A 12,559-nucleotide genomic window follows, 5' to 3' on the forward strand; every position below is an offset into this window, starting at 1 on the left:
GATTGGATCTTGCTATCTTTGAAATCAATGGGAGATTTGCCATTGAATTTGATAGGAACAGCATCAGACCCAAAGCCACCACTGGGTTTCTAAATGCTTCTAAGTACAGCTATGTAAAGTGTTCACACAATTAAACCCCAAACACACAAAATGTGCATGATTTCAGGTTTGTTACATATGCCTTGGAAGTTCTGTGACCCATTTGAGCCTGCCTAGGCAAAAGTATAACATTGTACTGAAGTGTTTGGCATGGTCTCAACACAGAACCTGGTGAAACTCAGTGGTTTCATCAGAACTTCGAGTTGGGATTTGTTCAAATCCAACACACAAAATGATATTTGGTGCAAATGCTTGTGGATCAATTCTGCCCCCGCCTCCAGAAAATGTTTTGTAAGAACCCCTGTGAAGCAAAACTGCTCTGTGAGTTATGGTTCAGCTTCTCCACTCAGATCTCTACTCTTTTTCTGAGTCTCTCCTGACAGAATCACACTGTGTGTCCACCTTGATCTCTTGTGATAAACTGAACCAAATGGATTGTGAAATCTGTGCCACGCACTGCAGTTTTATTGGAGCTGTGGGAGCTCTGAGAAGGTAGGCCAAATTCAGCAAGAGAATTAACTTGCTACAGTCAAAGACACATGCTTATGAGATTTATTTGTTCAAGAGACAAAATATTTCCCCTTAAAAATTTTTCACTATAAATCTGAGTCTCATCTTTGCTAATCTGTGACTCACAGGATTTAACTGTCACTGCAGATTAGCAATGCCAGTGGCAAGATGTTACTAAAATAATTTTATATAAATTAGTGCAATAAATTATGTTATTAGTGTCAGAGGTAAGAAATTATTTATACAGAGTATAAATGACACCTAATGGCACAGTCCAGTAGCTATTTTTTGCCTTCAGGTGCACATATGGGGCCCAATCTTCAGAGGTGCTGAGCAAACAGAACTCCAAGTGATGTCAACAGGAGCTGCAGGTGCTCAGCACCTCTGAAAATCAGAGCCATGGTACTTACACATTGAAGCTAGTGGGAACCTAAGACACACACACACACATCTCAAAGGTAGGGGTGCCAATTTAGGTTGGATGTATTCCTGGAGGTTTCATCACATGACATAATCTTCAATGAACAATTAATTTTTAATTCCTGGCGTCTCCGGGGCAATCCTGGAGTGTTGGCAACCCTACTCAAAGAGCAGAATTTGGGCTTAAAACTCTATGTAGCAAGGTTTTGTGTTGGTTATAAAAAATAAGGGAGTAAAAAGGCTGACACAAATTCTAGTGGGCCGATTTTCACTATATTGTTAAAATAAATTTGCATTCAATTAAGGGAAATATATCCATAACCATATGCTTTTTAGCAACTACCTTGCTGGTATATTTTACTTCAAATAAGAAAAAGTGATTTAATACATAGTTAACAGAGTAAACATAAGGGAAACAAATGAAAAGGGACACTGAGGGATAATACTGAGTTATGTTACGAAAGTGGGGCCAGAGATTATTTCATCAGGAAGGAAAGGTTATATAGATTATTAGGTTGTTTACTAAATTACTTGGATGCATAGAGTAAAGGATTGCATTTAGATCAAAGGAAAAGATTTCTTATTCTAACTGTGTTCCTTCTAAAGTCTTCCTCCCCATCACTTTGTTTTTCAATGATTACCCATTCCTAAAAATATTTATTAGGATAAAAAAAGCTGTGTGGCCTTCAAGGAAAAAAGCTGGGCAGCGTGGAAGCAGCAGTGAATATAGTGGACTCCTGACAGATTGCTGGCAAAGAGTAAAGTTGTCTCTGGGAACTTGGGCTGGGTGCTAAAGTTGGCGAGGAGGAAAATGCATTCTGTTGTACATCGTGCTGGTCCTTTACAAGGAGGCCGTCTGTACTTCTACCAGCTGCTATTGAAGATTCCATAAACAATGGGAAGACAGAGGCCTAGCCATGTCCCCAAGCCAAGTAAGACTATAGCCTCTTGGGGATATAGAGAATGAACAGGAATTTTTGCTGCCTTCTTCCCCTGCAACTTAGTGCTGTTTTGGATGGGGAAGGGAGGGAGAAGCTCCCTACCTTGTCACATGCATTTCCCAGCATATTCACACAGCCTTGGGCAGCACTGTGCCTTTAGAATGTTAATGCTGTTGCAAAACCCAGCTCCAAAGAGAATGGCACACCTTCAGAAGCTGCTAAAATTCTCCTTTTGATCGTTTAGAACATTGCCTTTACTGTCATAACTAAAGAAAAGGAGTACTTGTGACACCTTAGAGACTAACCAATTTATTTGAAGCATAAGCTTTTGTGAGCTAGCTCACGAAAGCTTATGCTCAAATGACTTGGTTAGTCTCTAAGGTGCCACAAGTACTCCTTTTCCTTTTGCGAATACAGACTAACACGGCTGTTACTCTGAAACCTGTCATAACTAAGACAGTCAGAGTGTGTTGAGGAGGACAGAGAACAAGAAAGATAAGCGGCTGGGCAGAGACCATTATAAGCTGTTAAATAGGGTTGCTTTTACACCCCATTGGATAGGGGTCAATTATTTTAAAAGGAAAATACAGTTGACCCCCCCAAGAGGAATCACAAATAGGTGCCAGGGGAATCATATTCCCCCCACTCTTCCAATATTGCTAAATGGGAGGCGCAGGGGAGGGAGGGTTGTGTTCCTGCTAGATGGAAAGGAGGTGCCAGGGGAGAGCAGCATCCTGAAATGGAAAGGGGAGCCCCAGTATGGAAAAGATCAAGAACTGCTGCAATGGTGTCTTAAATATGGTGTCTTGCTCTACAGAGCAAGGAACGGTTTTCAGGGTTCACTCTTTGCTATGCAAAAGCTAAAGTTATCACTTTGAAAAGGAAATTAAACACAAGATTGTCCCAGTATGCTACAGGGTAAATGTGAAAAGTCCCCTTTACAGCAAGGTTCACCTGAACAGGTCAAGTCTTCCCCTTTTGCAGAGGGTGGATACATAAGGGATCATTGGTCCAATCACGCTCCAGTGCACACAGTCCTTACTTGTCAATGTGGGAGAAACCCAAACTCTTCCTCCCAGAAGCATCTCATCTGACCAAAACCCTTAGCCTCTGATTGGCTTATCTCCCCCAGCCACTGAAGAGACAAGCACTCATTCTGTGAGATAGGGAAATATCATTATCTTCGTTTTAGGGGCCAGAAACTAAGACAGAAAGGTAGAAGAACTTAACTAAGGCAACACAAGGAGCCCAGCTGTCCATTCCTTCCTACAGTTATGGTACGCTGACAATCCCTATAGGCTGGGCTCTTCCACTCTGCTCAATTCGTGCTTTTAACACGACAGCATATCCAGCCCATCACAGTACAGATGAGCGTGAACCACAACATCGAGATCTGAATCCAAATTATGAACCATCCCCAGAGTTAAGGGGCTTTTGATTCTGGGGTTTTGATTTGGTCCATCATAGTGATCGGACCCATCTATGAAATTCAGATCTGCATCAAAGTTAAAATTCTGAAGACTCCCTCCCCCACCCCCCATCACCAGTACCAGCTATGTTTGGATCTAAGGGGTTTGGTTTGGGACCATCTCTAGTTATGATGAGTAACATAACCACCAAGGCAATCATAATAGTGGATGAGCATACAGGGTTGTAATGAGTGCTTTGTATTCTCCTTATCCAAATGTGTCAGATCACAAAAATATTTTTGACAAAGATTGTAGTTTGTGCTGTGGTGATTTGACAGTGTAGCATCAGACATACAGTTGCATATTTCTAAAGAAATACATTTTAAATAATAGATTGAGCATTGTTGTCCTGCCAAATTAATACTAATGAATGATTTTTGTTTTGTTTTTCACAATAGATTGTGCCTGATGGAAAGAATTCAGCCCTTGCAGAGGATGCAGCATCAATGATGTGAATTAATTGCTTTAATTAAAACAGTGCCATTTTTCTCAATTTTCAGGATTTAGATCCTATGATGCCTAGTTTTCCTACATCCTGCAATGTTTTTGTGAGTTACAACACTTACTGATCCTCCCTTCATTGCTCTCCCCGCCTCAGTGAGCAAGTTGAGCACCTTTCTATAAAATTTACAAAGGATGAACTACAAATAACCCTAGTTTTTTGGCACCATCCCTAAGAGAAGCCCAATCAGCAATGAAATTTGAAGAGTTTATGAAGAAAGGAAATAAGCTAAGTTTAGTTTTCTGCAACTGAGTTTATGGTTTTTACTCACCTCTTTCCATGACATAATCAGGGTCACTAACAACAATAAACAGAGCATAATAATTACATTATCCAGTTGTGCTTCTCTAATATAACCACAGAATAATGTACTCATTGTAGAGTAATAGAGATTTATGTTTGCAGCTGACCTACAGATATCACGCAGTAATTTGCAGTCATAAATTGCCCTCTGATTGCATTTGCTGTTGTAGAGATACTGTTTTTGTATTCCTACAAATCCATATGTTTTTTTTTCCAGACATGAGGGGGTTACTTTAAAGACTAATTTAAAATAAAAAGCTCTCTGGTGTTTGTGGCTTTACTGTCTCAATTTTTAAGCATTATTCTTTATGCTCAGATTACAAAGATGTGTTACAAAGTTTCCTGGAGCTATGCATCAGCCCAGCCAAGCTGTAATGGTTTACGGGATTGTGACTCTTTAAAATCTTTATATATAAGATTTTCTATTTCTTGGCCCCTTTCCACCAACACGAGATCTTCAGAATCCTGTGTAAATACCCTATGGCTCATTCCTTGTAGCTTGCTTCCCACAGGTAGGGGGAAAACGAGACAGAGATATAAAATCAAGAGCCACTCTCCACATACACATTACATATTATGACAAAGTCACACCTGACAGATATAAAAGAGTTGTGGAAGGCAGATATAAAAGCCCCAGAATGTTGAAGGCCTTTATTCCTATAAACTGAAAAGGTTACCTCAGATTAATTCGAGACACTTGAGTCCAATTAAGGGCTGCCAATGACATTTAAAAACCCCTCTTCTTGTGAGAGAGAAGGAGGTATGAGAAGCCAGTTACAGCAGAGAGAAAAGGCTTCTCCTGGGTGGGAGGCTCTTTCTCCTCCTTATAGGGAAAAACCACCAAGTTGACAGCTGTTTAGTAAAGGACTGGCCACAGAAACCAGCCTAATAAGGCAATACCCTGAAGAAGGGGCAGGGAAAGATTCCTTTTTGTGTTGTGCATTTTTATATAGTTGTTTTACTTTTGAGAACTACTTGGCCCTACCCTGAGGCCCAACTTTTAAACATTCTGAAAAATAAACCAGAGTGAAGAACAAAAACCCTACAGAGTAGGACTGATTTACTCCAGGCCCTCGCTGCCTGAGGGAGAAACTCTGAGGCTAACAATGTCAAAGAGGTGCCTTGCCACAATATATGCACAGATGCGTGCGTGCACACACATCCGCATGTACACACACACCCCTCCCCACATACATTACATGAAGATCTATTTCACTCCTATATAGCTCCATTCCTTTAGTTTCTGAATTAGTCCTGCAACACCACAACCATCCTCTCCCTGGGAGGTGGGTGGGTCTCCCTCCAGAAATACCTCAAAGATTCTTTTTTAAATTGATATAAGGCTCATCCTCCCCTGGGGAAACAATCAAGGTTTCCGCAGAATCCCTGAAAGTTTGTCCATCTTTCACTGTGTTTTTGAGCAGAATCTCATACAGGTAAATCTAGAGCAACAGTTTCCAAATTATGGTCTGCAGACTGCTGGGGGTCCGCAGACTATGCTGAAGGGTCCACAAAACTTTGTCATTGCATAGAACAGTGGTTTTCAACCTATGCTCCACAGACCCCTGGGGTCTGCAGACTATGTTTCTGCAAATGAAAAAAGGGTTAAAAGCACTGATCTACAGTCAATGCCTGAAGAAACTTCTGACCACCTGCTAGTCTGAGGACTGAGACAGTCCTCAAAGGCTGACAGCTTTGGGAGTCTCTGCTGATCTCATCTTTGAAGCACAGATCCACAAGAGTAGAGACCAATCATGCCTGGTATTTAATAGATTTTCACAGAGAAGCACTATGTGAAACAACATTAGCAGAAGCACATTTGATGGACTACATGAGAGAACAGTCCACCAGGCAGATTTTAAAGTTTTCTGTAGCAATTACTAGACTAAAGCTAAGAGGAGCTAATAACAGTAATAGCCAAACCTGGGAATACTATGTTTGGCAAGGATATGGTGCCACTTATACTCCTTATCCCTAAATACTTAGACTGTAACAAATGAAAAACAGCTATTTGGGGAGGGGGGGGCTCAATGGTTCAGCTAAAGGCTATGTTTATCCTACCACAAGGCCTTTCATTCTGGAGTGTCTGAGTGTATGCTTTATAAACATGTCTTTTTTTGTCCAGAGAATGAATTAATTAGGCAACAAAGTATTGGATATTATATTAAAGCAGTTTAAAGATGATAATCATTTATAACTTATCACTACCAACAATTCAGATGTTACAGAAAGATCACCTTTCAGACTAGGCAGGGAGACGGACTTTAAAATTTAAGCATCTGGTCAAAGCAAGAATCAAGAACTACCCTGAGCACTGTCTAGGGTGCCCATAAAAACAGTACTTTGCTCACATAACCAATTTGTTCCATTATGATGACAGAGCAAGGCTGGGCTGGCTGAAGGATTGGGGGAGGTCAGTGAAATGATTTGTTGGGGCACCTCAAGCTTCACTGACGTATTTTATTTTAAAAAGGTATGAAGTGGGGGGGGGTGGAGGGAGGAGGCAGTGCTGCAAAAGGCGGGGGGGGGGGGGGGAGGCAGGAAGGGTGTCTATCTTCAGGCTATCACTAACCTCCTGCTGCAGAATTAGAGCCCAGCTGCTGTGCCAGTGTCCATCCATAAGGTCCTCCAAAAGCGGGAGATGTGAGTGCTGCTATGCCTTCTGCCACTCAAGGGACAACTATGCATTTTACGACGTAGATAAGAGTTAAATTAAGGCTATGTCTATGCTTGTGGCGGCATGTGTAGCTACACACTACAGTGAAAGGCGAGCTACGTCCACCCTTGTCTACTTGGGCTGCTAGAGAGACAAGGTGGGTGAGGAAATATCTTTTATGGGATTAACTTCTGTTGGTGAGAGACAAGCTTTCGAGCTCCACAACACTCTTCTTCAGGCCACCTCACCAGCACTGTCCCTCTCATATCCTGGGACCAACATGTCTACAGCAACACTTGTACTACTGAGAGCCCCACCTTGTCGCCAGAGGCTACAACAGCTGCTCATCAGAGGACATGGCTTGCCTTCAGATAACAGGGAGTATTTGCTGGGATAGTATTCTTACCTATTGTCTCTCTGAAAGATGCTTTCCAGCCTCCAGCTACTTCAAAGAAATCAGTCTTAAACACCAGGAGCAAGTCATTGCTGGAGCTCTTAATAGTTGGAGGAGGTTCTGAGCCGCAGAATTTGCCAAGGAGTGGAGCATAGATGTCTGAGCCATCATATACAGCCACATAATCTTTGTAACAAGAGGAGGAAGCTTCAAGGCGAAAGTCATTGAATCTGTAAGATACAATGTAGGAGGTTACATTATCGCAGTTTTGTTTTTATTCAGATGCTGGGTGGTTTTTGGTGTTTGTGGAAATAGTAATGGCCGGAGCCAAGCATAGGGTGGGTAGAGCTGGGCAAAATAGATTCAGTCAATCCAAAACTATTAGTGAATAGTTTAGGGGGTATAGAGTATGGTGTGGGGGACACACCTCCTACTGGTTTGTGAATCTAGCCCTGTAAAAATGTCTGGAAACAAAACATTTTGGGCTGAACAAAGCATTTCTTTTGACCCCCAGTGGACTTTTTCGATTCATCAAAGATTCCAAAAAATTTCAGACATGATTCAAACCCAAACTGATTTTTTTTCCATAACTGCTATCAAACTGAAAAATCAGTTTTTCTCCCAGCAATAGGTGTGGGCAGGTGCCCTTCAGGAAAGAGTTTTATCTTAACTAATTAGCCTCTCACAGTTTGTATGGCAACTTCCAACTTATCTGTATGTATATATATATATATATATATCTTCTTGCTATATGTTCCATTCTATGCATCCTTTGAAGTGGGCTCTAGCCCACAAAAGCTTATGGCCTAATAAATGTGTTAGTCTCTAAGGTGCCACAAGTACTCCTGTTCTTTCTGCAGATACAGACTAACACGGCTGCTACTCTGAAACCTTTAGATATTAGTGGCCCCATTTATGTCCAGGCCAGTTATGCTCACAAGACAAGCTTGAAGTGAAACTTGGTAACCAGCATGCATCAACATGGGTGTCTTCATTTCCAGGAAGAAAAGGAGTACTTGTGGCACCTTAGAGACTAACCAATTTATTTGAGCATAAGCTTAGTTTGAGCATAAGCATAGTTTCCAGGAACTATGCAGATCTTGCATATTCTTTGAGAATCAGTATCCGCACTCATTTATGCAAAGAGCCAAACCATCGGCTTCTGTGGGCACTTTGGATGTACATGAAATGCAGAATCAGCCCCCAAGCCAGCATGCTACTTAGCTGGGCAAATGTATTCTATTCATACGCAACCTTTTCACAATTCCTTCCTCTCCCAATGCTATAAACAAAGCTTTAATATTGTTAAAACACAAGAATTATTTTGTTTCAGAATTTTAAACTGCAATATTTTGTGGCTGTTACATCTTTTTTTAAATTATGCCATTTCTGGGAAGGGAATATTATCTGGGCTTTAAGAAAAAAAGGTCACTAGTTTCCAAAAGAGGATTTTAATTTACATTATTCACAAGCTCATACCTACCCCAAAGCAGCCAATTGGTGAAGTTTAGCTCAGTGAGTGAATAGCATTTTATATGATGATTCAGTCCCTTTGCAAGACACAGTGGGAAGCAAAAATTACAGTGATATCTTGCTAATAATAACTAACTGACAGTTTGTAAGACAAACAGTTTTCAACAAGTTTGGTTTTTATGGGGATAAGAAGGTCTGCTTCAGTGCTTTACATGGACATTTCCTAGTCCACTTCAAGTTCTCCATTGGAAAAGAGAATATATAATGACTCTCTTTACCAAAATACTTTTAAAAAAAAAATCAGAACCTGAGACCTTTCTGTCCCTCTTAATGAGATGCTGAACTTGGATTACATACTTGAGTGCCATGACTTTGTTGTTTCCAACTGTGATGTGGTATGAGCAGTTCATATTGTTGTGATAATCAGTAAATGAATGGGCAGGGCTGCTGACTGTGCCAGAGGAACCATTGAAAAGGCCACCACAAGCTGCAACGAAAGCAAAAAGAGGAAGCAGAGATCAATTAATACCTGAATATAAACCAGATGCCAAATGTGAGAGTATCATGAAGCAAGGGGAATAATTTTACTATCCAGATACAGGCAAGACAAGGTTCTTGATAACTAAAAGGAGCATCTCTTGTCGCCATGCTAAGAAGAGTTGATTGTGGAAGTTTATACCACCCTGAAATGTAAAATGAACTCTTATGATTTTGGCAGTATCCTAGTAACCCAGTTGTATTTTTCTGCTACATTTCCCCCCACTGATACCATGCTTGTGCAATAACAGACAAGCAAAATCCTGACCCTGTCTTATAAGACATGAAGGAGGGAAGGGATAAGCACCACGAAGCTATATAAACTGGTTGTGAACCAGGTGCATCTTGAGGAGTGGATATGCACCTGCTCTACAGTAGCTTGTGTGTTGCTACTTGGTGGTTAGAGAACTTGGGAAATGGGTGTATTCTTGGTTCCTTTGAACTGTGTGGGAGTTTTACCATTAACTTAAATGGGGTCAGGATTTCACTCCATCTCCTCTCAGATAGCTCTGCCCCCTATTCATACCTTCACTCTCTCCTTCCTGCTGGAGCTGAGGGATTGTGCTAGAGCTGGGTGGGATTCACTAGGTCAGAAGGGTGGGGAGGGGAGGAACCATACCAGTCACTGTGGGGCTATTTCCTTTACCTCCTCTCCCCTTGGGATTCTTCAGCTGGTTGGGGGTGGCAGGGAAATCCCTAAGCTACACATTTCATTCAGTGTCTCCCCAGCTATCAGTCAGCTGGGAGGAATCTGCCCTCCCCCTCTGCTGAGGCATCTGGAAGGCATTGCATTGACTCAGTACTACCTCTGACATGGGCTCCCTATCTGGCAGTGGATAGAGTAACAGACTGTGCTGTTGGGGAGGGGCTATGACTGGGTGGTCCTGTACATGCAACCAAGCTGCTTCAGAACAGGGTCAATTTAAGCATCTGCAACTGTGGGATGAAGGTGCTCCTGTGAATCTCACACCATAGATGTTGCTAAGGTCAGGATGTGGCCTGATGTTCGTTCCCAACTTCACTGCTTGAGGGAACAAATCCTATGCAAAACCAGCTGAAACCCGCACTGCCTACTCATGTTCCTTATTTTATAATCTTACATGGCCCTGGCTTCCCTGTGCCCTGCCGACAAATAGCCCAAACCCACACACAGCTTCTCAAGTTCTAAAGACCAGTCATTGCCCCAGGCAGCCACCACCTTCATAAAGCAAAGCCCGTGAAGGCTGTTGACTGCACAGCCCCCCATTCCACATTCGCAGCTCAGGTAGGGGGGCTGCTGAACACTGTACCCTGGAACTTTGACAAATAAGAGACAAAAGCTAAGTGGATTAAAAAGCAGCATTCATGCTAGGCAAGCAGAGGAAAGCCTTTTCATTTCTCTTTCAGCAAACAATACAACTAGAAGGAAGAGGAATGTTAATTGCTAGAATCTGCGTTGTACAGAGCAACAAGCTAATAAGGCCATAGTTATACTTCTCAAATGTCATAAGTCACAAGTTACACAGCCGCAGCCAACTTGAGTGAGTTATGAACGTCTTTTCATGAGTAAATGCCCATTGTCATCCTTCGGTGCCATTCTGTCTAGCCTGTGGCTACTGGGGCGATTCATTTTAAACAGAAGTACTGGACTTTATACATTTTGTTGTGGCTGTTGTTCAGAGGAGGAAGGTAATGAAGGAAATTTCACAGCTATTAACAGCACGCTCTTACATGTGCTTTGCTGGTGCAAATGAAACAGTTTTTCAAAAACCAGACGATAGTTCAATTGATCTTGAAAACAGAATCAGTTTGGATTTACTATATTGGTGCAGTAGGAATGACTTCATGTATTCATTTCACCTTCCTAATACCCACTTCCTCTTTAAAAGAAATGGACATCTGATGTGAATCATAATATGTATTCGTGGAGTATGTACATTCAAAGGAAAAACGTGTTTAGAGCTTGATTCTCACTGACACTAAGGCCCCTTTAGGCTGTCTTTAGCAAGTAGGTGTAAATATAACTGAGCCCATGTTAGGACCCCATTACACTGCTAGTGTGGTGTAAAGGGGTCTTGGTATAATTTCAGAATCAGGCTCAGAGCGTTATTTTTTGCCATCCTCCTGCATGTAATAACAATTTTTCTTCAGGTAAATTAACTAGTGGCACATCTTTGGAGTGTCATTTTAAAATAAAAGTTCACTCAGACCCTATTGTTTTTGTGGAGCAGATAGCTATATAACATTCATGTGGTCTCAGATTCAGAGATGGCCCCATTCAGAGCCCTTTAGGTAGATAATTCCTATAAAGGGGGAGAGTAGAGTGCCTGAGAGCTGGGACAGTCAGGTCACAGGCAGTACATGATAAAACATGCTGCTCACTCCCAGGCCCCACTCCTAAAAACCCTCTTTGCAGAGAATATGGGAAGTGTGAACTCTGCCTATCTGAGGGAAACCCACAGCAGGGCACAATGGCTCCTCTCCGGTGTTGCACTTGTCCCCTCTGCATTGCACATGCAGAAGAGGCAGCTAACATTCACTCACTCAAATCTCACTACTTTTACCCACCAAAGCGAATTGCTGCGGCTACTCACAGATTATTCTGTATGTTGCCAGGAATCCAAGGCCTACTATATGAGAGTCAGTGTAGAAGTTGAGGAGCATAGACCCAAAGGAACTGACAGGCCTCGGGATTTCAGTACCACACATTGTGATGACCGGGTATGGAGTTACCCTGATACCTCTGAAAATTTTCACTCCATCATAAGCACAAGTTCCAGTGGAGAGTGCCTGGGCTGCAAAGGATGTGAAATGCAGAAGTGTTAGCAGCATACATTCAATGGAACTTATTGAGTATTACATACTCACAGAGTAATATAATAAAATAAAATAATAATAATAAATAATAATAATAATAAATGTATACTTTCCACCCAAGGATCTCAAAGCACTTCACAAGGTGGCTTACTCATTAACTCCCTGTGAAATAAATATAATTTTTAACATATGAGGAAACTGAGGCACTGAGAGGATAAGCAACTTCCCAAGGAGGTACAAATCAGTTGCAGCAAATTCAGACATCCCAAGTTTCCAGGGTGTACACAATCCATGGGATTAACTCCTTGTGACAGGGTGCTGGGCAAAGGATTGCAGACTCAGCCCTCTGTCACACGCAATCCTTGTTAGGGGGAACAAATTAGAGTGGGCTGGAGATAACCTGGCCCTAACTGGGGAGGCGGAGACAACTGCTCTCTAATTAGCCTGGGGCTGCATAAA

General features: G+C 41.9%; 1 protein-coding gene across 1 annotated transcript in view; it reads right to left on the reverse strand.

Moving 5' to 3' along the window:
* Nucleotides 1-12,559, reverse strand: part of CUBN (cubilin) — a 219,163-nt gene that overhangs the window by 19,960 nt on the left and 186,644 nt on the right. Inside the window, exons 57-59 of the mRNA XM_077809433.1 lie at nucleotides 11,878-12,078; nucleotides 9,125-9,254; nucleotides 7,307-7,524 (exon numbers count right to left, since the gene is read on the reverse strand). Of these exons, the coding sequence (XP_077665559.1) occupies nucleotides 7,307-7,524; nucleotides 9,125-9,254; nucleotides 11,878-12,078 (549 nt within the window). The remainder of the gene's footprint in view (nucleotides 1-7,306; nucleotides 7,525-9,124; nucleotides 9,255-11,877; nucleotides 12,079-12,559) is intronic.

Source organism: Eretmochelys imbricata, chromosome 2 (assembly GCF_965152235.1).
Source record: "Eretmochelys imbricata isolate rEreImb1 chromosome 2, rEreImb1.hap1, whole genome shotgun sequence".
Classification (NCBI taxonomy): Eukaryota; Metazoa; Chordata; order Testudines; family Cheloniidae; genus Eretmochelys; species Eretmochelys imbricata.